A 27,454-nucleotide genomic window follows, 5' to 3' on the forward strand; every position below is an offset into this window, starting at 1 on the left:
TACTATGGTGAGTAGCCAAATTTCCTCTTCTACTGGTAAATGCGGACACCGTCAGCACATGATACACAAGAGTTTCCTCTATCATGGGATTCTCCACAATGACTACGATAGAAGCCCAGGACACTTTCAACCTGGGGGTTCAATTCAGCTTTGTTTTACATTTACAAGTTTCTGTCATTCTTAAAAGTGTCATTCTTAAATCTCGGTGTGAGATACGCGTGGCAATTAATAAAACAGGGTTACACAAAATAAATCTTTGCTGGACTTTAAAGCTGGTACATTTTCAGAACACTGGAATTGTCTCTGGTAGGATGAATACCCATGAATAAACACAGATAGCCAGAACTAACAGAGTTAATTCTTAACTATCATCTGCAACATCTAAAAAAACAGAGTACTGCTGTCTTAGGTACCATTCTTGAAAATAATTTTGCATAATAAAAAAAAAATAAAAAAAAACCTATAGTTATCAAACTAAACCACATATTTCATTAGAACAGAAACGTTTACAATAATGAAATCAATTGGATTCCTAACACTATTAAATCATTCTAGAGACTTTTCCACATTCATTCATGTGCAACTTCCACACTGACCTATCATTTTTGCTTCCTCCTCTGTAAGAGTTTTGCTCAGATATGTTTTCTTCACTCTGAGAGTATTTCCAGAGGGAAGGACAGCACCAGTCACTGGCATTGGAGGTTCACCATCTTTTTGCTGCAGGCTATCAGCAATTACCAAGAAAGCTCTCAGACCAATATTCATTCTCTGTAAAGTTCAGAAGATGAATGATTATCATAATCAAACAACCATATTCTTAAATCATTGAAATTTTGTTACACAGTTGTACATTATTCAGTATTTTGGTCACAACAACCAGCCTGACATGTGTCATAAAAAATAGCCATAAAATCAACTATGAATTTATAGCTTTACTACGAGTGGTTACTCTTCCCTCTCAAAACTTCAAATCTTCTCATCCGTACATTATAATTTTATCTTCAGAATAAAAAATATGGATTTGAACCTGGAATTTAATAATACATCCTAACTGGACCTAAAGTTAAGCACAAATGTCCTAAATGGTCACTATGAATGAAAATGAATAACTGTCTCAAAAGGACACAAGATTGACCCTACTGTGTGAGAAGTTTGGGATGGAGCTGAGCACCCAAACAACAGGAAGATGAAGCTAAGTGCAATGAATGTCTCCAGGGAGTTGAGAGGAAAGCTTGCAGTCTTCATATTGCATTGATTAAAACACCAGAGTGTTTTTCATTTCTGAGAAACGTATTCCAAAAATCGAGACGCAGTCCTGATGACAGTCTTCCAGAAATGCATTCACATGGACTTCAAACACAGAAGTCTCCATAGAACAAAAGTTACCCCTATCACTTCATTGTCTTTGGACTTACATTGTTGCTGATAAACAGTAACATTTCAGATGTTAAGATCTCATGAGGTGTATGTCCCTCTGATACACAGATATTTTGATGCAAAGAAATAATATGTCTACTCCTTATAAGCTCTGCCTCATATGCAAAGATATCTGCAGCACAGCAGTGATCAGACTACCACAGATGAGCCTGATGCCAAACTTGGCAAGGTCTGCCCACTCAGGAGCTCTTTCTGATTTTTCTGTAGTCTACTAAATAAAGATGAAAGCTGTGCTATAAGTAGAGCTCTCTTGTTTTTACTGGTTTTGATAGAAGAAAGCTTAACACACATTTCAAAATACCTATTTTAGAATCAAACAGGACTTTTGCAAATAGCTCATTTTATTTTAACATTTTAGTGAATAGATATGACTGTGCAACAGTACAGGATTAGTATCATAGAATCATTGCATTCTCAAATGGTTTGGGCTGGAAGGAAACTTAAAGTCCATCTAGCTCCAACTCCCTGCTGTGGGCAGGGTTGCCACCCACCAGATCAGGCTGCCCAGGGCACTGAACACTTCCAGGGATGGGGCACCTGCAACTTCTCTGTGCAACCTGTTCCAGTGCCTTATCACTCTCTGAAGAAAGAATTTCCACCCGCTATCTAATCTAATACAGACATATTTTATGTGAAGAATACAAATACTTCTTATCTTGCATGTATTAATTTTTAACTTTCATTTTTTTTTTAGTTATAGTTAAATGAATTTCAAGTGAATTTTTCATTATTTCATCAAGTATTTAATTTTTTTTTATGCTTTTCAAATATCTGATTGTTTTCCCTAAGGAAAGCACTACAAACATGACTAACACTAGTGGAGATGCACATGGCCACCACCTTCAACTCTTCTTGCATCACATACTCTTTTTCAGTAACACTGTTATGAAAAACTTTGAAATCATTAAAGAAAATCTCTTTTTATAATGAAGTATTTTAATGCATTACATAGACCATCAGCAGAGTGATCAGGAAATAGTGTGGCCAATAGTTTTATTTCTCTCCTCCTTTTTGTTTTACGCATTTACATGACTTCACACTCTGTAACCTCCAACGAGGAAGCACAAGACAAGAATGAACAATGAGGCATTTCACAGATCAATCCACAGAAGCATTTCATCAAGAAATCAATTTCAAGATATCACCTGGAAACTGGACAATGGTTAAAACATGCTTAGAATGTAAGCAGAAAGCAAATGTATCACAATATAATACATATAAACTAAAAAAAATAAATGCAGATGCATGCCATACCTCAGGGTTGAGACTGAAAGCTTTTGCAGGTTTTCCAACACAAAGGAAATCAAAGATAATTTCTTTCATTGCAAAATCTAAACGTTCCTAAAATAGTAAAAACATTGCACATCATTAAACTTCTCATGTCTGCTATTTATTTCAAGGCAAAAGAATCTTGAAAACTAGTTTAATCAGGATTTATTTAAATGTTCAGAAAAACAGACTTTTAGAAGTGTGCTGAACACATCAACAGATCTAAGCTCTCATCACTGCTGTATGTTGACAAACGACAAAATCCTGCCTGCTTAATTTACAGCATTTACATTCAAAATGAGTCATTTTGGAAATAAGGCTTTTAATTATTTCATTTAAACTGCAGTAATTATGGTACTAACATAATATTTTATATAAAAGCAGATTATTCACAGATGGCATAGTCCAGAGAAGATTTTAAGCATCTGTTATATTCACTTCTATACAGACTTTAAGCACGTGCTTAAGTGCTTTGCTCAATGTGAATCTTTTCTGAATTTAAGTAATAGAAGAGAAGAAACTGAAGGTTAGTGTATTTTAGCAATTCCCATTTGAACTGATGAAAACTGGATGTGTTAGCTATGTACTGAATCTGCTTTTCCTCTAACTTACCTTCTTCAAAGAAGAGAAACTTATTTGTAAAGTTTAGTAGGACTTATTCAGTATCAGCACAAAATACAATTTATTATTTCAAATTTTATCAACAGTCAGAGGTAGTTAATTAATGTATTTTCTGACTAGCTGGCAATTTCTAAAATTGATGAAAAACACACCTGAGCAGAACTGAAAATAATTTTGTCTATCTTCAGAGGAACAAAGATAACAAAAAACTTGCTTCAAAGGAGACTTTCTCAGTTCAATCTATGAGGATTGCTCCGAAAGTAACGCCTTCTATTTTATTGTGTTGGTCTATGACATCAGAGGTGGATGTTGGTGGTATGGCAGTAGAGGTTGAACCTTCCCACCAATATTCTATTACGTGTTGTTGCTGTGTGACAGATGGCAGCAGAGGGACAGCCTGACAAAATGGCATCTGATATGGAAGTGCATATGAAAGAAATGTGCGTCACTGAATGCCTCCATGCAGAAAAAATTGTACCCATTGACATTCATCAAAACTTGCTGAATGTTTATGGAGACCAAACAGTCAATGTGAGCACAGTGAGGCAGTGGGTGGTGCGTTTCAGCCGAGGCGGCAGTGGGTCACCTCTACTAGTGAAGATTGTTATAAGGATGGCATTCAGATTCTTCTTCATTCCTGGTGAAAATGTATACCTGATGATTGTGACTATGTTGAAAAACAGTTTTTTGTCGCGAAGAATTTGCTCTGACAAACATTGTTATTTGTATCTGTTGTAGTTCCCATGGAAATAAATAGGAGGCACTACTTTTGGAATGACCCACATATAATATTATCATTACCTGGATGAATGATATTAATAATGGTACTGCAAAAAAAAATCAGAAAATAGAAATTTCTTTATTTGCTACTGGGAAAGCAAGTTTATTCATTAATTGGAAACATATACACGTGCGTCTCCCATACCTGTGCAATAAACTGTATTATCTTCACAAAGATATTTAGGGGCATATCTCTTGGCACAACACCACGGGACCCTTTGGGGAAAAGTGTTGTGACAATCGTAATAAGCCGACTGTAAAAGAAAGAAAAAAGCATTAGACAGTCCTGGTCCTTGCAGAACTTCAATTGTCAGGAAATGTAAGTTTTAAATCCAACACCATTTAGAAAGTTAAGAAAGTATTTTCTTATATGAAAAAGTAATGGCATAATTTGTTCTGATCCTTAGCTAAAAAATTCAGTGCATTTTTTTTCACTACTATATTATGACTAACAAAAAACTACTTCTAAATTTAATGAGGCAAAGAGTGATTTTTTGTTCTTCCACAAGGTGGGCAAATAATGAACAGGGACACAAAAGGGAGTATTTTATTGTGTACTTTTGAGTGCTTTTTTTTTTAACAGCACGAATAGATTTAAGTCAAAGGAGTTCAGGAGAACTATAACACCTCTTCATTGGCAAGATCTGCTCTGCAAGTCCTGATTATCGTAACAAATATAGCACTTTACCTTTGGGTAGCTGTATTGCTTTCACATTTAATTCTGATCATGTAAACCCACAGTAGTCTGTACAGTGATTCCAGTGCAACTCGAGCCATTTTGGGGTCTTTATTCTAGAAAAAAAAAATAAAGTTCAGGCAGAAACTAGAGAGGGAGTTCTGCACTTAGTGGATGCCACGATTCAGAGTTTTTACAGTGACATTACAAAAAGATATAGCCCCACAGCTGCCCAGTACTCTCATCCCTGTAGCTGCAGGATATCTGTGCATTTGACCTACCTCTCCCAGTGTTATATAAGCTGTCAGAAAAGCAAAATATCAAGTTAGTGTGAATACAGATTACAATTTAAAATATCTATTTGAAAACCAGCTCAATTTGACTCTGAAAAGAAAATGCTGTCCTTACTTGATTCTGTGAGTATAAAAGTGTTGTCCTTTGATGCAGACCTGGTATGAAGGACATAGCAAATAATCAAAAGAGAAAGGCCAAAAATCTGCGAATTCTTAGGGTGGCCTAGATAAAGTTGCATCTGGAATTAATTAGATTTCATTGGATTATCTGTCTGGATTGCCATTTATTTTTGGAAACTTTTGAATTAGCATGTGATTTCTGACTGCTTGGTGATACGCAGTTTTCCATTTCAACATCCAGTTAACTGAGATCCCCTCCATCATGTGCCTCCAAACTGAGACAGTGATTATATATTCTACCTGTGCCTTCTGCAAAGGTCTCCAAACCACTAGCTCAGCAAGTGGCAGGAAAGAGGCCCTTCATTTCAGCTAACCACTTAACTGCTTAGGTAGGGTTGGGACCATCCTTTCATTTGGATCCACTTTAAGTGCAGAATGGCACTCTAGTTATTGTGGAAGTAATAGGTTTGAGAATACCTTTGTGAAAAAAGCAGGTTAATATTGGGCCAACTTTGGTAAGTCACTCAAGCTACTTTCAACAATAACACCTGCCTGTGTCACAGCTGTTTGACTCAGGCTTCATTTGAGTAAGAAAAACAGGGGGAAAATTGAACTAGGCAGAAGTATACTTAGTTTTTATCAACAAAATCTGTATAGCTAACTATGTATTGTCAGTGGATAAAAGTATGTATGGATCAGCTAATGGCAAGAATCCAGCATGATTACCTAAAATGCAACATATCAAGATACCAAATATTAATTAAGTTTTAATATGGTAGTTAAAAACAGAAGATACTAACCTTGAGATTGGACAGGCAGTTGTTGAGGAAAATATGCCATCTGTTTAAAAAGAACTGCTTCTGACTGACACAAAGTAGGCATGTTACCAAAGGGTACAAAGCCTAAATAGGAAATGGATGATGATATATATTATTCACACGTCTACAAAATATAAAAATGATTTAAAGGAGCTACTGCAAATTTAAAAGTTCTCAATCTATCATTTTGTGCAACATTAGTCAACAAAAACACATTGTTAACCAGTACAAGTTAAAAATGATCATTTCTCTAAAGCTGTTAAAGATATGTTTTACAAATACATAAAAACCAAACAAATGCCTGTTTACAACACAATCATAAACCCAAAGAAGGGGCATAGTTTTAAAGGCTGACAGGGTTAATTTCTGTCAATTAAATGGCAAAAGATAGCATGGAAACATCCACACCTTATTATAAAAACTGCAGGACCAAAACAGTTTGTTGGGATTTTTGAGTACTCAATTACTTCTCAAAATGAGCAGTCATGACATTTACTGGGAAATGTGTCAGATGCACTGCTGAGGTGTGCTAAATTACAGGCCAAAGTCCATATGGCAGAAGATAACTTTTTTCAAAGAAGATTTTCTTACGAGATTAATGCTATTACAATAATAGCTGAGTACTTGGCAGGATCACAGAGCTCAGACACCTACTAAGATTGTTAAACTCATCCTAACTCTGAGCCCTCGGATGGAAGACACATAAACCATCTCCTGTAGTTTCCTACTTCTCTCTGTTTACTATCAAGAGAACCTCAGCTAGCTCAGACCAGACTCTTTCAGACAGAAAATGAGGTCCCCACCCTGCCTGTTCAGTAAATGTACTGATTCACAAAACACTGATCTCAGAAAAGAAGGTCCTCCTCAGACTCCAAAGAGCGCATTTTCTTCCTGAGGTCTGAAAGTATGCACTGCAGCTATTTCTGCTGGCTGTTTGCTTCTTCCCTCCTCCTCACAATGTTTGCATTTCTAATCACACCCTCCCAAGGATCTAGTCTATTTTGTCACTTTTAACTATGTAGCTTCCAGTGTGGTATGTGTAGACAAGCAATCAAAAGCTAAGCCCCAGCTGTGCAATCCTTTCTCAAGCACGTACTATTGACTTTGGCAAGTACAGCCACCAGTTTGGGGAAGTTCTATTTAGTGTGAAAACTGTACAGTAAAGCCCTTGCCCTGCTATAGTTTCAACAAGGTTTTATTGACTTGGCAGAGTGGAATAGAGCCACACAAACACAAGCAGAGAGAAATCAGAAATGTGTCCCAAGCCTCCTAGTAATTCAAACAGAACCAGAACTGCATCCTGGAGAATGCTTAGGCCGTTCCCTAGCATTTGTGTAACTGATGCGGGCAGTGCAACGGTGGCAGGAAGCAGCAGCACACTCCTGCAGTCCTCCCAGGAGATTTGCTAGCACAGGAGAGTAGCAATTGCCGAAATACCTGGAAACAGGTTAGTCTTTGGGACACTCCCCTACAACAAGAAAGGAAGGACAAACGACAACTTTCCTTACTTACAAGGCCCAAGGCTTCAAAATGGATTAGCTAACACCACAGCGCTGACGTGCGCTGACCCAGTTGGAGAGACAAACTGCTTAAGGCAGCCAGCGTCAAACTGACTCAGATCTTCATTTAACTCAGATCAACTCATGCTTCCAAAAATACACTGCAGAGCCACTGTTCATCTCACAAGAAAAAAATGACATAGAGAGCTGCACAGTAGCCAAGTTAGGGATTTAAAAGGACATGTGTTATACATATTTTCATTCTTACGAAATATTATTTAAGCCCCGTGAAAGAGTTGTTCCCACATGTCTCACTTGACAAGAAATGAACTCTATTCTTTCTTCTTTCCTCCTAATGTTTACACATTAATAAGTACGAGAAAACCTAACGGCTTAGTAGTCAGAGACCCAAAAGCTGAAAACATCTGCCTGATTCAGACTGATTAAGATCATACTCTGAATAACATAAATATGATTTTTTTGCAGAAACAATAGCCTACCCTGCAAACAGAAATGCATTAGCTATAAAGTCAAACAGAGAAAAAGTTTTGCAACTAGTTTTGAGAATTTCCCAAGAGCCTTGTTAAAGGGATATTTCTGACAGTGAATTTTAGCCTCTGCTTCTTAAAGTTACTAACCAACGAGTGCTTCTTTCGTGAAGAAAGTTCAAGTGTTGTATCATACAGGCTTTCAACAAAGTTCCTCAGACAGGGGACATTCACTTCATTTTTAACAGCCTGAAAGAAAATGCCATGTTAATGAAACGCTATTTCTCAAGATGTTTTATCTAATTTAAAGAAATTATGCAAACAACCCCCAAAATAAAACTCACAGCAGCTACGGGGACTAGAATTTCAACAAACAGTCCTGCCAGTGCATGCTTGATATCTTTGTCTTTAACTTCAAGGAAATAATGTGCACATTCCTAAAACAAAAGAAAACAAGAAACATAAATTGTGTATCAGCTGGAATAAAGACATCCAAATGTCTGCTCAATGCATATCAAGAAAACAGTCTTGCCAAGCACAGAGAAAATACTTGCTCTGTGTAATAAGTTCTAAATTTGCATTCTGCTACAAGCACAAAGCAGAACACAAATCAAGACCAAGGATCTCTTGCTCCAACCACTGTGACCCACAAACTCTCTCCTTACTCCAGCTTTTCTGGTTAGTGTTTTGGGGATGGAAAGTGAGATGGACGCAGGGGCTGATCTCATGCCTTCCCTCTCTATATATTCAGGAGCAGGAAGAATACTCCACACAGTCTGCTTTATGTAATGCTCTGTAAGGCCAGAAAAGCAGTGTATTTCTCCAGAAAGATAAAGTGGCAAGGAACAATCTTACAGCAAATATGTTGGGATGCTATGGTGCATTGCTGATGAAAGATCAAAACATAACAGTGCTATTTCCAGCCTGCAATTGGGAATCGAGAGGGAAGATAAAAAATGTACTTTTGTCCTAAATGTGCAACAAGCTACTATCCACACAACTGTGCTGCTCAGGATGTGAGGCAGAGAAGATAAGCATCTGCTGTTTCTGTTAACTTCTCTGAGAACAACAAATCGTATTGGTTCAGTTACTTCTCTCTCTCTGGGTCCAAGGTCCCAAAAGCCATTGACCTTACGAGGAAGGTCCCCACTGACCTTTTTTCCCTGCACATGCATATAGAACAGTTTACAGATCAGATCAAGCATAGTTTTTCCTGCCTATACACAGGATTCTACATCATGTATCTTCAGTCACTGCAGCCACTGCTGCTACATTGCTGAGGCTCTTGATCAAAGCCAGTAGCCTTCATGGCCTTCTCCAGCTGTGGTGAAAGCCAGGGTCTGCCAGAGCTCACTGCTGAGGTCAGCTCACCATTTGAAAATGTCTCTCTCCCAAAGTGGAGCTGGTATGACAGAGCCTGTAGCACTGTATGTAGATACTTAAACAAATAGATGAATTACCCACAAAATCAAACTATATACGTGTTTTATCAAATTGAGCAAAATTGGTTTTCATACACAATATGGTTATTTTTCATTCCACTGACACCATTAATAAGCTGATCTTATATGGAGATTTACTTAAAACATTCATTTTACTGGATGACTGGCTACAAACTCTGCATCTCTGAAGATGATTCCAAGAAAAAAGAGCAGATAAAAAGGTTAAGCAAAACAAACCTGCTGCAGGGCATACAACCTACCATGTTTTACCAGACAGAAATGTGGAAATGTTGAAATACATAAGATTTTCTTTTCACAGAATGATATGTTAGTTTAAAGCTTTCATGCCAGACAGACTATGCTCTGTCTTTGTGGTTCTCAAACAGAATGGGTACAGGATACCCTATAGAGGAAGGAGCATGAAGGTGTGGTGGAAGGTGACAATCCATCCAAGGGAAATTCCATCCAGCTTTTGCCTCATTTCTTTCTCTTCCTTTGTGGTTTTCTACATCAGAAATTCCACTCCTCTTTGGCAACTATGTCAAGGGTGGAAAATTCACTTTGGAGGCTGTGAGCAGCTGGGCAGGGACGCAGGGCAAGGAATGGCTGTGGGATGCCAGTATACGAGGCCGTGGTTCTACTCTTTTTGTTGGAGAAAAACTCTTTTTGTTGGAGGACAGGAGATGGGGACTTGAGTATATGACTCATGACAATTTTAAATGATATATTCCTGAGTTAGGAGACTGGAGGACTGAGAATTATGTGTGGAAAAATCCCCTGAAGTATCACAACAAGAAAGATAAGGGGCCTGCTCTGTAAGGTCTGAGAAGCGCAGCTCTATACTTGAAAATTTTACCTGCATAAACTGAAGAGAAGCTTCAAAGTCCTCCACAGGATACATCTTAATACGGAAGAATTTCATTCCCATTATGAGACTGATAATGCTTTGAACTACATATGGGCTTTGTTCTTTATGCCGTAGCTCTTTTAATTCTGCCATGAATTTCTTCTTTACAGCAGGAAATCTAGGAATTCATATTGGTTAGTTACAAAACAGTATACGTTCATGTTTGAAATATATTGTAAGGCATACAAATGGGGAAAAAGCTACAGAAAATTCACATCTGGTTGTAAAATATTTGGTGAATAGATTTCTTTCTGTTCAGCTTTCTTTTACTTCTGACAAACTCAGAAGAAAAAAAAAGAGTACAGCCTGATTTTAGTCCTTATGGGCCTTATCTTTCCAATTATTCTCCACTTGTGCTTCCTTTTAATATTTGAGCTAACAATATCATTAAAATAGCCCTATCACATTATTAAAAAAATTCAAGTTGAAAGATCATGAAAAGTACGTGCAATGTTTTCAAAAGAAAAGGCTTAAATGATAACCATGAAAATATTCGGATAGGCCATTTTTGGCTTTTTGTTTTTTCTAACAGTCATTACAATAACACTAACTACAGCTGAGGATAGGGGGCAGAGATTGTGACCATTTTTTATCTCTCTCATGAGTCTGCTGATATTCTCTATCCATAAGAATCATCTACAGGATTCAGAGAAGTTGCATTAAATAATAAACTGAAATAACTACAAAAAGACTTTAAAATATTGCTAAGTTGCTGTAGCCATTTAAGGTTTGCCCAGCTAGAGAAAAAATAGCATATAGAAAAAAGACTATTTGAAATAGCTCTCTTCAGCACTTTGGGGTTTCCACAGCCATCACTGGTGAGATAGGGAAAATAATTTTGCTAATTTTTCAGTCTAGTTGAGTTTATTTAGGATCACTGGAACACACAATGGATACAGGAGGTCTTGGATTTTCTGGACCTTATGCTCTAGACCACCTGAATGAACAGAGGACCAATGAGATGAAATGATTTATTGCGCACTATCTTTAAAGAAATTGAGAAAATCAGAATATTTGCATATTAAGCAAATAAAACTACTCGGATTTCCTTTATGTACGGTATTCAATTTTACTCACTTTGCTTGAGCTAATACACCTATAACTTCTGCATATAAATCTGCGACAATGTGCATATTTCCAGTGTTAGGACCAAGGTACCTAGCAAGAGAGAAGAAAGAATTCTGTTTGTCAGTCAGGTGTCTGAGAAAGCATGATGCTTAAATGCAATCTACACAAGTCACCAAGTAGGTTTTTTTCACACAATTTTGGTATGAAAAAGAGCCTTACCCTTCTTTGTATTTAAAGTGCTTGAAAGCCAAGTTAATAACATCGTGTACCAAAGCATCTATTACAGGATGAAGTGGAATCTGAAAACACAAAATAAAACATAAGTGGTACACATATAGTACATTTTAAGCCACCTCAGTAGTAATATTACTTATGGGTGCAGCTAGCTAATAAAACAGCTGAAATCAGCTGTCCCTTCAAAGTTCATTTAAAATTGAAGATAAATACTTCATCTTCAAAAACCTGTCTAAATGAAGTCTGCATGAGTGCAGAATGCTACGTATGCCACATGTGCAAGAAAGTCAGCAAAGAACAAGCATTCAGGGGGTATCTCACATTTTTATTAGATTTCTGAAGATAACAAGAAAACAGAAACAAAAAAATAACAGAAACAAGAATCCTAAAATTAGATTATAAGACAAATTTTGTAATTTCCATGATTTACTAGTTAATACATAATAGAAGAAATCCATACCTGTTTCAAAACTTCTATTAATACTAAAGAAAATATAAAGTCAATAGCCAGATCTCTTCTTTCCATTAAATAGTCCCTTTGCTGTTCATCACTGCAAAATCAAAAGAAACACACCATTTAGGAGATGTGTTATAAATCACATTATATGCTTTCTTTGGTTACATATGTAGTTAACAAGGGATTATGTTCTATTTTCAAAACTGCACTACATTTCAGAAGTAATGCACCAATACTCTCTTAAAATCTGAGACAGATAAAACAAATCTAACTTGCAAATTCACCTTTGTTCAGATATTGAAATATGACTTTCCATTTTCTTCTTTTTTCAGTTTAAGTATGCCTGTTCAAGGAAACAAAACACAACAAAAAACAAGGAAACCTGGATTCTATACTACAACAAATGGGTTTGTTTCAATTTCCTTGCTGATGGCATCAGTTAAACAGTTCTCAATTACACTTGGAAGGCAAACAATAAATTATTTTGTGCTATCAAATTCAGATATAGACTTGTAATGAATTTTAAAAACTGCCTTTGAAGTACTGATGGAGAATTCATAACCAAATCATATATATTTTTTTGAAACTGTTCCAATGTTATTTTTTTCTACTTTGGCATCATTTGCCTTATATAAAAATACATTCCTGGTGAATCTGGTGAGTAGCTTGCAATAGAACTACAAAACATATCTGTATGGATCAACTGATCAGAGTTACAAAATGCACTGAAAAGATGACCTGAAACGTAAAATTCTTTTTTTAAGATTCAATATTCAACAAACAGTCCCGTACACCTTCTGAGGGAAGTACCACTAACTTCAGTCAGGTTTTGAGCAGTAGATCCCAGCACATTTCTCAATAATTGATTTTGGGTGTATTTATGTACTCTCAATTAAGAATGTGTTTAAAATCTTTGCTTGATCAGTGTTGAAATGAATTATTTGCATTTTGATTTTCTCAGTTTCTCATTAACTGGAGAAAGGACTGCTTATATGTACTTTTTGTAATACTATCAATTGACAGAGTGGCCTTGGTTCACTGTTAAACTGCCTTTCAACTAGATTTTGAGTGGTGTTCCTGAAGACTTCTGTGAACTTTTATATAAACTGTCTTGTAAAAGTCTCCTATATGGGGCAGTCAGCACAAAGAGGCATTTTACGACAAGGATTCATCTCATGCCAATGCACAAACTGACGAATCATGCTTTCAAATAGCCTGCTTACAATCACCGTAAAGAATCTAGGAGAGTATGATTCAGGTCCATACCTACTTTTTTGATATCTAAAACTAGCTCTTATCTCTTCAATCCAGCAACCATTGACTTCTGTAGATACTGAATTAAATGTAATCCTTCCAGTACAGGAAGGGAATTTCTAAAGAGGAAGGAGACAGATTTTTTACATGGTCTAATAGTGCTAGGATAAAGGGGATGGCTTTAAACTAAAAGAGGGGAAATTTAGATTAGATGTCAGCAATTTTTTACTCAGAAGGTGATAAGGCACTGGCACAGGCTGCTCATGGAATCTGTGTGTGCCCCATCCTTGGAGGTGTTCAAGGCCAGGCTGGATGGGGCCCTGGACAGCCTGGTCTGGTGGGTGGTGTCCCTGCCTAGGCTGGCTGGAATTTGTTGATATTTAATGTCCCTTTCAACCTAAGCCATTTTATGACTCTAATCTAAAGAACTGCCAATGTGTTTCCAAACACCGAGTCTGCTGTTTCAATGAAGTGTGTAGATGTATTCACAAAAACTTTAAAGAATGTACTGTACTAAACGGTCAGGCCTCAATGTCAATCAGTTTACTTATTGCCAAGGAACTCCTGATATCGTAAGAGATCAATATATTTGCTCTGGGGTTTTTCTTTTTGTCTGCTTGTTTGTTTAAGAGTTAAGTCGATGTTGCTAAAGCTCGTTAACCAGAGCAGAGTCGTTTGGATAGAGAAAAGCTGTATGTCAAATTTCTCTGACAAAGCACAATGCTGCATGAAAAAACCTCCTTCCAAATGTCAGAGAATTATTACCTGCTCACGAGTGAAGAAGACATAGCTTATACAAGCCACTATTTAAATAACATGGCACTATACAAAACAGCAGTGAGAACCAGTGTCTTAGCTAACTGCAGCATAATTTTAAAGACACAATTACTTCATTTATGTTAAAGCTGAGAGCAGATTTCCAAGAACATGAAAATTACTTTCAAACAACTGTAAATGTAGAAAAGCTGATAGGTGAAATGTAATATAGAATCTGTCACTAGCACATGTAAACATATTAAAAATCATACCTTTTGGATTTAGTACTTGTTCTTGGTCTGTACTCATGAGATTCATCTTCTATGCCGTTCTGTCTTTTGTACCAATCAAACAAAGTGCGCAGAATAGAGGGCAGGCAATATTCTGAAAGTGAGCTCATTGAGCTTATTACCTACAGGGAAAATACAACAAAGCAAAGAGTGATCAAGATTCCCCTCTACCTTCTTCAAAAGAAAAAAAAAAAAAAAAGCACTAATTCGATGGTTCAACATTTTCTTTCTTGTTTTCACATATTTTTTCAAGTTATAAAATCTATGGTCCAACTTAAGGTACCTAATTTACCTAATATTCAGCATTTCCTCTTGAAGTATAAGTACTTTTAACTGGCAATACTAAAATGCATAAAAATGTTTATCACATCCTCAATAGTAAAATACCTAGCTCTTCAAGGGGCTTGTTTTTATGCATTACACAACACTGATATTTAATTTGAGCTCACTGTAAGGACAGGAGGGGAAAAGGTGACTAATGAGTGGTACTGTCTCATGGGTTGTGTGTGACTGCTGAATGTCCCTCCTGAAGTTCGTAACAAATTGAGAAAAACCATGAATTCTGAGATAACCTTAACTAACTGGCTATGCAAATGCATCTTGCTATTAGGATCATGCACGGTAATTTAGACTTCTCTTTTCCATATGCTTTTGTCCGTATTTCTGTGAACAAGTAACTAAAATATAGTTAAAAGTCATTCCTTAGAAGTCCCTGAATAAGCAGTGTCAGTATCATACCGGATAAGAACGCTACTGCTCACTTGATATAAACTTTGTCACCAATTACAGCAACATTACTGAATATTTTTGAACTGTTACTCCTGAACTATGACTTAAACTTCCTATTACAGGAAACCATAAACCAGCAATACGTGAAAGATCAGAAGCTTGGGAAAATAAACAACTATAATCTTATCCAAGAGGACCATATAAGTGTTGAAACTGAACGCTAACAGCCACTGCATTTGAGTAAATTAAAAAATAAAAAAAACAAAAAAACAGAAAACTATTTAAAAAATGAATGAAATCCTGATCTGGAGTTTTGTGACTAACTCAGGATCACGAAGGGTCTGATCCTACAAAGTGCAGGAGTTGAATGTACTTTGTGTCAGGTAGGCTGATTGTGTCAGCAGCTCTGCCAGGTTTACTCATCTGCTTAAATGCAAAACAGCACATTCGAGTGGTGTGGAACAACAGCAGTCTTGTGTCTTGCAGAAGACTAAGCCCATGTGAAGTCTCCGACTAAGATGAGACCAAAACCAGGAATCTGAGCACCGTTCACACCATTCTCAATGTCAGTCGTGCCTTAAATGACAATTTTAGTGGATGACAGCTTAGATAAAATAACTCTCATCTCTTCTTTCAGTTTTTCAGACTCAGAATTCAACTAACTCATAGTGACGTGGTCTAAAGTTTAGGAAACATTTTGAGGATAAAGTATGATTGTTTTGATTGTGTTCAGATCTTATGGTCTAAAATTAAATATAGAGCATTAGAAAGCTAAAAATGAAAGTTTATGTAACAGTTCCATTTTAGGAATGCTCTCGACCCAATATACATTATTATCTGAAATGGAAAACAAGCTGCTGTGGAAAATGGGATGGAGGCCATGCTTGCAGCAGCGACAGCAGGCCTTTCAGGATGAATTACTACAGTGGCCCAGGCTGAAGGATAGCAAAGCCTTTAAGCAAAGGCTTCAGAAGAGATCTTAAAAGACACGAATCAGCCAGTGCCAGAGCAGACGATTCACTACCTGCTCAGACATTTCAATTGCTTCTTTATTGTTTGCTAAAAGGTTTTCTGAAGCTGCCACAACAGCAGCTGTTCATTATGAGATGCAATGAGAAACAGTTTCCTGAAGAAACAGTTTCCGTAAAACCCAGAAACAACAACAACGTTTTCTGAGAGAGAAGCGTTTATTTTTAAGATCACAGCAATGCTCATAAAGAAAATGCATACTTGAAGCGCAATATCTTTTAAAAGATCGCAATATTTAATTGCAAGTATAAAATTGTTTCAGCCAGGTGTCCCCATAGGCTGCCTATCATTGCTCTTCCCTCAGTTTCAGCTACACAGTTTCACTCCCTATAAAAAGTCAAACTGAATCCTGTTAAGTCTCCCCAAGCCATACCTTCTCTGCTGAATTTACAGTGTGTGCCTTTAGCAGGGATAAAAGGTCAATATAACTTTTAAAAAAATGTTTCTGTCATTGCACTTTTAAGACAGGAAGGAAGGGTGGACTGGGCAAAGACCTGGCTCTCAGGAACAGGAAGGGAGGGAAGTCTAGCCAGCGTCTTGGTTACTCAACCCTTTCATTTATTGGAAGTCCAGGAGGGAGATGAATTCTAGCTCTGTGCTGCTCCTGAAAGGGAGTGCACAGATGTACAAGTATGTCTTTGTTGTACAAATGATCATGTTCTTCCATCATAAATGAACCACCTACTGTATTAACTTAAGGATAAGAAATCTGCACAAGCGTGGAGCTGTTTAAAACTTGTGTTCACAGAGCACTAAACATACTTTATGTAAATGCTTAATATTTATTTTGGATTAATATGTGAAAATAAACGGAATGAAATTCTGTCCAGATAGTTTGCTACAATCTATACACTTTCATAAAAGTCTTGCTATACTGTCAAAATAGGAACCTAAGAAATGTTCCCCCTAACAGGATGAATAATAATGTTTTTCATTTCACTTATGAATTTCTACCTGCTTTAACAGCAAATGCATCCAAAACTGAATTCTCCTTTCAATAGCATCATTGATCTACTGACTCTCTTCTTTTCATACACCATATTTATCAATATGTATGTCAAATGTGTATTTGATTGCCATTTTAGTAAGGCAGAAATCTAGTACTTCATTTTTGCAGTTTGATTTTTTGCTGAGCTGTTATTCAGAGAGTGTCTGCACACTCTGTCTTCAATTCATTGTGTATACTTAAAATAATGGACATTACAAGAGAGGCTACACACTTTTTTATCAAAGCTACTGAAAGAATTAGAATTTGATAGATGTTTTCTTAGCTATATTTAGGATACCCATAGCCATGCAATAATGCTTTCACTTCCTTTAACATTTTTTCCATCAGTGCATGTCTATAACAAAACCCTGTAACTATAAATAACACCAGATTCAAGGAAAATAAAAGCTACAGTGAAGTTCATGTTCCTTGAAATTAATTGCAGAGTAATAATGGTCAACAGTAAGACCAGGATTTCATATTCAATACATTAAATTAAGGGGATAAAGTTAATGAAATTTCTATTTCAAATAACCTACTCTTGGAGGCGAGCGTAGAGAGATGAATTACATTAAGCTGTTATTAATGTAGGTATGTGATGGAATTCTTATTGGATCCTTGGAGACAGAACTTTTTTTTTTTTTGCACGTGTTAAGATTTCTAAACAATCCAACGCTAATCTAAAAATCTGAAAATACAACATTTGATGTAAACCGCACAGCTGAGTTTGTGTAATCTTATTTCATTCATTTCTCTGTTCTAAACATTTCCGGGGGCAAAAGTACATGTCTCTGGGAATTGTTAAAACTGGTAACAGAAAGTTGGAATCACTGGTTTTCATTTGTGTGAGTAAAAAGATTGTGTATAATACTGTTTAGTTCTTTGCACATTGTTTCAACTCAAACCTTTGAGCAAAAGCCAGGTGTTGTCCTATGTCCCCATTAGCATCATTTCTTTTATTTCCTCTAATCATGCGCCCTACTACAGAAGGACCACACATAAGACACAGTGAAAGGGAAAACACAAAAGGGGTAGTAATGGTGATAGGACGATTGGACTAGAAGATCTTGTAGGTCCTTTCCAGCCTTGTGATTCTATGATTCTATGAACTGCAGTGCTGCTACAGTGATGAGGGTATGATTACTCACTCACTACAGCTAACAAATCTCATTTTGGATGGAAATAATCATCAGCACATTACCTACCCCAGTTAGGATGTTATGAAAAGGGACACAGTCATTAACATGTTTCTGGTGTCTTATTTATTTTTGGCATTCCCACATTTTTTTATTACTAAATGCTTACTTTCCTAGCTTGACCTGTTTTGCCTTTTTCCAATCCATATTCTCTAATTTAAGGCACTTCTAAGAAGAGAGAAGCGTAATTAAAATGATTACAAACTTTTCTGTAGATTGTGCTGAAACTCTCACAAAAGAGACCTCATACGGACATGAAAGCTAAGTCTTGCTGTTAAAATGTCACTTCCATGGAAGGTCATGAGTAGGGCCAAAGTATAATATTCATGCTGTATTTTTATAGGGAAAAATGTCTGCAGGTTGGTCCAAGAATACATGATGCCCTTTTTCTGCTTTCAGTGTCTCAATTCACAGAACGTTTCTATTCTGTGCAACAGAACATACTTTAGTGTGGCTGAGACAAGACTAATAAAAATGTCTCCTTGGGTGAGGATGAGCCTCTTGGATAATTATGGTTTTTTTTTGCTCTACCTTTTGATCCTTTCATGTACTGCAACTTCATGGTTTCCTGTAAGAGGAAGCTTAAGTCATAGTTCAGTAGTACTATGTTTAATAACATTCCTGTAATTGGTGAGACAGAGTGTGCTAATGCTGGAGCAGTACAACTCTTCGCCAACAGGCAAGTAAAGTTGTCTAACAAAGAACTCATAGAACTTTAAATAGATAATAAAGATAACATATATGGAAATTATATATTCTCCAGTATGTGTTTTCTTTACACACCTAACAAAGAAAATACAGCCAGTGTAAGGAATCCAGTTTGTGAGGCTAATAGTGAGATGTTCTGCAAGTCAGGATAAGTGAGATTACTTCATACATTGCTCAAGATACTATTATGAGTTAAAGGATGTTGATGCAATTGACAGCTAGACAGAACCACAGGACAATACTGTCTGTCTACCAGGAGACACTGATACTACACCCATGTGGAAAGAAACAGTATTGTCTGGCATCACCTCATCAGCTATGCATGTGCACTGCCAGGTCCCCAGATCCTGGAGCTGTGATCACAACCACAAACAGAATTCCTAAAATGGTGTTTGAGAACAGGCAGAAGAGAGTCTCATTTTCTGACAGTCAGAGATAAAGCTGTTCAGGAGAAGTAAACAATGCTTTTAAGATATATTCCTAGTGGTTCACAAGTTTCAACCTTAAACTTCATTCTAATTGCTGAAGGTAGCTAAAGCTCCATTCTGCTTGTTGTAAATTTTGGCAAAGGGTATTTTTAAAGGTAGTTTTTTCCATCTCTGAAGCTGACCTGAAATTTAAAATTGGGCTATGCCTTACTTTTGCTGCTTTTCAATTTACAGTTAAGATGCAGCTCAGATATTTTAAAAGCCTCGTGATCTGTTCACTTTGTTTTATCCATCAATTTCATTTGACTTGAATACAGGCAATTTGTTTGAAGCCTTCGGAATCTGATCTGGGAAAATTAGGCTCTTCTGACTGTGCCATTTTTAATGCCTTCAAACTGAAAACCAAAACTGTTAGATACCACATGAAAGTTAACATGCTTCTTGGTAACACTTATTCATGGGGATTCCTCAATTTCTGAATTAAAAATGGCAGGGATGTTATCTATTGCCTTTTCTGTTCTTGCTAGATAATTTTGTTTCTGGAATAAATACCAAAATTTTCCAAACTTGGAAAGCAGAAACAAGGGGTTATCAAACTGGTCCTCCTTCATCCCACATATTCGACATATTCAAGTTAATTTATAAAGTAAAAAAATGGTTAGAGCTAAAAGCACAAGGCCTCTAATTTTTAATATTGGTTTTAGTATTGTACATTATCACAATATTCAATGTGTCCCAGATAGATCAGAACTTAATTTTTAATATCAGCAAATAATATCTGCATTTTCACGACAATTTTATAAAGCTGACGTAGTCATTTGTAAAACAGCTTTGTAACACTGAGATGCATTGATCAAATAAATTGAATGAAATATGATGACTAAAAAAAGACTTTTTGCTCTATCTTACTGTCCCTACTCTAGCTGAAATCTGTGTAATCTGTGACATTTTAGAATGAGTTTCTGGCTACAGCTAACCCAGTGGGTTACATTGGGTATAAGTGAATCCCACGAGCACTACAACAAAAAATGATTGTGCTGTGTAAGAAGAAAACACAGTAAAACCTAACAAGTGAAACACTGCCAAAAACTCGGGCTGACATAAAGTCTGAAATTGTCAGTTTGGATAGTTTCTTTGGAAAATTTCATGGAAATGAAAGCAAGGTTTTCTAAAAGGAGGTCTAAGGCAACCTCAGGTCTACAGTTTTTCTGCCATCTCTCTAGACATAGCTAGGTAGAACTCAGATACATGGTGAGAAATATACACAAATGTTGTATGTAACAAAATGTGCCTTTATTTTTTAGTCTGCATTTGTTGGTTCCCCCATGGCCCAATGATTGAAAGTAAAATGCCACAGCTGGAAATGCAAAATTGCTTCACTCTAGGGAAGTATACACTATCCACACTAATTGATCTTGCATTGATTGTTCAATTTTCTATTTGCCAGTAGTCAGGAGAAGTGTTAAGTCTTCTAACTCTTCCTTGTAAAGGGCTACAGTTTGCCTAACCATGAATATTTAATCAAATCAAGGCCACCCATTATATGTTTGCTTAACACACTGAACACACTGCAGGAACAGTATCACAAGTTTTGCATATGGGTGGCTTAATTTGTTTTTCTTTCCCATTTATATCTGAAACTCTTCCCACAGGAAGGGAAAAAAAAGTAAAAATATCAAATTAAGGTCAAAATACCACACAAAAAAAATCATTACCAGTCACGATACTCACAAAGCAGCTTCCTTCTGCCTACGGCGGATGGCTTCCCCAGAGGCTGTGGTCAGCAGAAGCAGGCAGGATGCTCAGAACTGTAGGACAGCAGACCTGCCCTTTGCCTGCCTGGACAGCCTGCTTGACAGCCTTTCCCTCCCGCAAAAGCGGCTACAGAACAACCTAGAAAGGGTTATTTTGTCAAGCTAAAATTATGAAGTGAGCCTTTCTGGATCTCGCAAGGCATCTCTTCTTCTGGCACAATATATCTACTGTACCACAAGATTCAATAAAAGTGGTTCAGTTCATTTTGGGTTCTGAAGTACTACCCATATCTATCTCCTCACCCAAAGTTATATGTCTCAGTGTAGTACTTGCAGCTTATGGCATTAGCCACAACTGCTTTCAGGTGATTCAGTCACTGCTGCTACGTTCTTCTGTCCTGTATTTATGGCACCACCAGCAGCACAGTGGTGCAGGCAGTAATGGCCAAAGCACAAAGTTCAGTGGTGGGAACTGAGACAGGAATGGTGGAGTAGCAAATGACTTTGGTTTTTTATGACACACCTTCTGTCTATTCCTCCTCTTTGCTGGGGGTGAGTTTTGGCAATCTTTCTGTTCCTTAAATTCTTTTACAACTTTCTTTATCTCAAAATAGCTTACTCATGTAGTATTTTTTTCCTAGATTTTTTTTTTTTTAATGTCTGGGGACTATGAACCTCTTCCAAAAAAACAGATATATCAGTAAGATATAGAGGTTCCTTCAATCCTCAATCAGAGGAAACAGGCAGAAAATAACACAACAAATATACCACAAAAATCAAGAAATTCTATGGCAAAAAAGTTTGAAAATAATGGAAAATACTCCTAATTTAAAACAAGAACGGTTAGGCAAAGCACTCCTACTAAAGTACATTGACAGATTTTATTTTGCAGTGTACTGTGACAGTATTATGACACTAGATTGCTTTTCAAGTATTTGTCTTACAGCTTGAGAAACAATTTCATTCCAAGTGTCTTACTTGATCAAACTGGGGGTCTTCTCCTCGTTGCAGAGATTTGGTCAGTGGCTTCTCCTAAAAGAAAATATATTAAATATGCATTACTTAAAATCAATATTATAATACATTCTACCAGCTCTAGTATTATTTCTGTTAGATTTTTGTTCACATAATTTCCCATCTGATCCCTTTCATGCTGGAGAGACTGTTTTATGTGAAAGAAGACCAAGGCACACATATAAACTAATGCCGATAGTGTGTCTTTAGTGTATTCAAAGAAAGGAAATGATTAACCACTTATTACATCTTATTTACGTGGTGTTCATACTGATAACTAAATACTAAAAAAAATACTAAATACTAAAACTAAAACTAAATATAAAATACTTCGAAATAGTAGAAATTACACAGCTTTTTCTCCAGTATATACCTAAGGAGCAGTATTTACCTATAGGATGTACCATCATCTTACACTACTACCAAACAGTGCAAAGATGTTCATGTATCTCTAATATTACAGCACACAGTGAAAAAAAGGTGATTTTACATCAGATACCATAAGATTCATTTTTAATGAAGACTGCTGTGAAAAAGTGACTGCGTTATGTTAAAAGAAAAAAGGATTTTTTTTTGCTCCATAAGCACTGGTTATATTTCCTTACAGATGAAAACCAGTAGCAGAAGCAGAAATGGAAGCAAATTTTCAACACACACTCTCAAACTACCTGGCAAGGCCAAAGAGAATGGCACAGATCAGGAGTCTCCATTTACCTTTACAGCATTTTTTTGCCAAGCAGGCTCAATTACTGTGGAATGTATAAGTAAACTATTATACTCAACATTTATTAAATTATCAGCCTCTGCAGTGAAGGACCCAGGAATCCTTGTATAAACCAAGTTGAACACTTTTTAGCAATGTGCCCTTGCTGCTAAGATGACTAATGGTATTCTTGCTGCATTAGGCCAGCAGGTTAAAAGAGGCAATTCCTCTCTATACCTCATTGGTAAGGCTGGACCTAAAGCACTGGGTCCAGTTTTGGGCTCCCCAGTACAAGAGAGACATGAACATAACTGGAAGCATCCAATAGAAAGCAACCAAGATGGTTAGAGGACTGGAAAATCTCTGCTATGGTGAAAGGCTGAGAGAGCTGAGACTGTTCAGTCTGGAGCAGAAGAGGCTCAGGAGGCAGTAGTGCCCTGTGCCAGGACAAGAGGCAATGGATGCAAAATGGAAAGACTTGAAGTGATACAAAATATTTTTGTTATTTAATGTTGCCTTCTGCAGAAAATGTTGTCCAGTGTCATCTGCTGACTGATTTTGAAATTAATTATGCTGATACACCTAATGCCAGCTGGCAAGGAGTCTGGCTGCAGAGTGACAACTGTATCCCCTGACTACCTAACAAACAGAAAAACTGAAGTATTTTCTATGAGTCACTGATTTATCCAGGACAGTCATTAATATTTTTCATTGTTACCTCTAATGTATAAAGTTACTTTTCCAGGTTACATTAGTAGCACAACACCTATTAATTAGAACTCTATGACTAGTTTATTGGTAATGAACAGACACTGCCGTATCTTGTAGCCCAGTAACAGACACATGAAACCACTCCACAGTCCTCACCCTCCACTGGTAGCTCAGTGCTACTCTACTGAGCTCTGTCTCATGGCTGGATGATATTTCTTTTGTCTGCTGCTCATTGAAATGGAAGACAGATCATCATTCAAAATTATTACTGAGTTCATTTAAAAGTAAAAAATTTCTTAACTCTTCATGGGTCCTGGACCATAAGAATTGGTGCAGTTTATTAAAAAAAAAAAACAACAACTACATAAACTTTCTTTTTTATTACTACTAATTTTCTTATTCTGTTACAGAAATCTTGTGCTACTGCAGTGAAGTTTCGTAAGCTCTTTTTCAATAATTTCTGGACTTTGGCAAGCAGAAGCTTTGTGTTACAATGCTTGATGCTGCAACATTGGCTTGCAAAGCACTTCATAAAATTGTGCAAAAATGTGTTCAGCATTCCAGGCAGAAATGAGATGTGAATTTTTCATTACATGCTTACCTGTAAGAAGACCGTGCTTAAAACAAAGGAAGCCTCCCTGCAAACCTAGGTCTGCAACTACAACCCTGAAAATACCCTGGTTACCTGCACCCTGCCTCTGGATGCACACACACCTCACAAATACTTCAGTAGCTGATGACAACACTCCTCAGGGGCTGTGCTTTTGAGTTTGTGAAGATCCCTCCTTTCAGAAAAGGCAATGTAACTTGCCTTCTTATGGGTCACTAGATCAGGGATTCCCACAGTGTGGCACATTCACTGGAAAGCGTCAGACACACTGCATGGTGCACCAGGCCCAGCACTGTTAGCCAGCTGAGGGAAGGGCTCATCTCCTCTGCTCTGCTCTGTGTGGCCTCACTCCAGCACTGGGTGCAGTTTGGGTGCCACAGTACAAAATGGACATAAAGCTATTAGAGAGTGTCCAAAGGAGGGCTACAAAAACGGGTAATGGTCAGCACGGTAAGGTGTGTGAGGAGTAGCTGAGGCCCCTGGTGTGCTCAGCCCAGAGTAGAGAAGGCTGAGAGGCAGCACTGAGCTCTGCTCTGTGTGACAGCGACAGGGCCCGAGGGAATGGCATGGAGCAGCGTCAGGGGAGGGCAGCTGGGGGTGAGGGAAAGGGTCTGCACGAGAGGGTGGTGGGCATGGAACAGCCTGCCCAGGGCTGTGGGCATGGCCCCGGGCTGCTGGAGCTCAGGGAGCACTTGGAAAATGCTCAGAAATATGGTTTGAATTTTGGGTAGTCCTGAGTGAAGCCAAGAGTTGGACTCGGTGATCCTTGTGGGTCCCTTCCAACTCAGGATTTTCTGATTCTGTGACTCACCTTCACAGGCTATGCAATAGGCTTGGCAGAAGCAGAAGGCATCCCAGGGATGGAAATGAGCCAGGGACACCTACCAAAGCCAGGAATGGTTCTGCTGTTCTAACTTCCCAACATCTCCATTTTAAGGCTTTTTCTTCCCTTCATCCCCTCCTGCACCTTCTTGCCTCTTCCCCTCTCTTGGTTCCCTTGGCAGACAGCTTCTGCTGCAGCCCTCTCTTGCCTCTTCCTCATCTCCTGCCTGGGGGTCCTGGATGCCCCTGTGCTGATTGCATGGAGCCATGCCTGTAGTGCAACCCCGTCCTGGGAGCAGGGTGCCACAAAGATCAGCTCACTGCACCCTTGAAGGAATGGCAACAACCAGCAACACCGTGTCTCTCATATCTGCCAGTTTTTCCCTGTTTCTGATTCTTCCAGTTATCCAGCACTGTCTTAGCACAGAAAATTAGAAGACAGGAAGTGTGTTTCCTGCTACCTGTAAGAGACTTCATGTTCTGCCTTACCTCAAATACATGCAGGTATTCTGAGAGTCCTTTAAAAACGGTATTTTTTCTTTATGCAGTTGGTCATTCTTGTCTACTGTAAACTACTTTACATTTCTACACCACTTAGCTGAAATACTCTTACAAATCCTACCACTTCATTTCATGCAATGTTTTTGACATTACTGCCACAGCAGCTACTATGTAAAGTATTTTTCTACTCACAGAAGACATTTTCATTACATACCAAAGCTTCAGGACAAGCAAATACATAGTTCAGAAGCCTAATAAAGTGAAATTGCCTGTTAGTAAAAGTTTCCATAGAATTCTATTTATCCTGGATATACACTCATTTAAAAGTTTTTTAAAAATTTAAAAAATGTTTTCCAGACTCGAGGCACTATTTTATTTTTATTTATTTTATTGCCCATCTAACTCAGAAATCGCAAAGAAGCCCTTTTATATGATAAGCTGACTCTGAGTCTCTGTAGCTATAATACATCCTACAGAAAGGTCTTCCAAATTTGAGCTGAATAAGTATCCTGAATTAGGAGCCAAAGCATACAACCACAAAATATGAATAAAGAAAGGTTTGATTAATGTGAAAAGCACAGAGCTTTCTGGGCTATAAAACACATCTGAAAAATTACAAAAGAATGGAATCTCAATAATAACTTTCCCACTTTCAATCACTAAATTAAACATCATAATTTCTTGTTTGATGTGCTGCCTTCAATTGTACACTATTTTTTACAAACTGTAAACTTCCATGATATGGATACACATCAGAAATAAGTGGGAAAGATCAGGAAAGACAATTTTTCATTTAATATTTGAAAAAAAACACTTTTCAATACATAAAATCCAAACTTTTTCATCAGCAATGCTTACAAAACAAAATGCTCACCTAAAAATTACTTTCCTTCCACAGTTACACTGCTAGAACATTAATAGAATCTAATAAAACAAAGTATGTTGAATATACAATAGCAACTGTATATTTTATCACATTTGGACAAACAAACTAAATAAAATATTTTTTATTTATCTAAAAAGTAAGGTATCACTCAAGTCCTCTATTAACATAGTCAGAGTAAAACATTTCTGCACAAGTCAGCTACTTTTAACAGTTAATATATTAATGCTTTTCCAGGTTGCTACACAAATGTAATTGGATAAATTTACACAGGAATAGCTTTTCTAAACCACCTGTCACAGAACTGAATGTTCAGGGAAACAGGAAAACAAAATGATGTTGTACTGCCTATTGAGTTTTACTATATCACTGTGTTATTATGATAGATAATGTCACTTGAAGTTACTTCTAACCTCACCATTAGGCACATTATTCCTACTGAACTGTAACCTGTTGTATTATTGTATTACTCACTGTGATAAAACCCATTTTTTTATTAAGAGCATGGGGAATGCAAGGCTATTCTAATATAACTACAGCACATGCTAAAAGCAACTGTACACACTCAACTGTGTAGTTTGATTGGATAGAACAGTTAGCAAAAGACAGCAGCAGAAGAATGGAGCTCTTGTAAAATGCAGACCACATCCAACTGCTGTAGCTAGAACATAATGTAAAATACACGTAAATGCAATCTTAAGTACCAAAAAACCCCAAGCATAATTCTTTTCTGCCTATGAGTGCCCGCATGAACTCTGACAGAAACCGCATGTCCTTGTCCTGTATTCTTTAGAGGAAGAAAGAAGGGTGGTTGGTGTCTCGTAGGAAAAGCTGTTCTCCTAGCAGAGCTGGATCAAACATACTGCATTTATCATTTTGCCATTGGTTGTTTGTATGTACAAACATAAGAAAATGTAGTGCTGCCAATTCTGTGCCCACACGGTGAGTGAACTATTCTCTTTATCATCT

At 37.3% G+C, this 27,454-nt stretch overlaps 1 protein-coding gene across 6 annotated transcripts in view; it reads right to left on the reverse strand.

The window, feature by feature from the left end:
• The window catches only part of FRY (FRY microtubule binding protein), a 238,116-nt gene that overhangs the window by 90,929 nt on the left and 119,733 nt on the right, over nucleotides 1-27,454 (reverse strand). For all 6 annotated transcript variants that reach the window (XM_085216046.1, XM_085216041.1, XM_085216042.1 and 3 more), the window contains 13 exons: nucleotides 22,220-22,273; nucleotides 14,392-14,531; nucleotides 12,113-12,203; nucleotides 11,638-11,717; nucleotides 11,428-11,508; nucleotides 10,300-10,468; nucleotides 8,346-8,438; nucleotides 8,152-8,250; nucleotides 5,997-6,098; nucleotides 4,796-4,899; nucleotides 4,253-4,361; nucleotides 2,692-2,778; nucleotides 597-768 (listed from right to left, as the gene is read on the reverse strand). In XM_085216046.1, coding sequence (XP_085072172.1) covers nucleotides 597-768; nucleotides 2,692-2,778; nucleotides 4,253-4,361; nucleotides 4,796-4,899; nucleotides 5,997-6,098; nucleotides 8,152-8,250; nucleotides 8,346-8,438; nucleotides 10,300-10,468; nucleotides 11,428-11,508; nucleotides 11,638-11,717; nucleotides 12,113-12,203; nucleotides 14,392-14,531; nucleotides 22,220-22,273 — 1,381 coding nt within the window. The remainder of the gene's footprint in view (nucleotides 1-596; nucleotides 769-2,691; nucleotides 2,779-4,252; nucleotides 4,362-4,795; nucleotides 4,900-5,996; nucleotides 6,099-8,151; nucleotides 8,251-8,345; nucleotides 8,439-10,299; nucleotides 10,469-11,427; nucleotides 11,509-11,637; nucleotides 11,718-12,112; nucleotides 12,204-14,391; nucleotides 14,532-22,219; nucleotides 22,274-27,454) is intronic.

Source organism: Meleagris gallopavo, chromosome 1 (genome assembly GCF_905368555.1).
Source record: "Meleagris gallopavo chromosome 1, MGAL_WU_HG_1.1, whole genome shotgun sequence".
In the NCBI taxonomy this organism is placed as follows: Eukaryota; Metazoa; Chordata; class Aves; order Galliformes; family Phasianidae; genus Meleagris; species Meleagris gallopavo.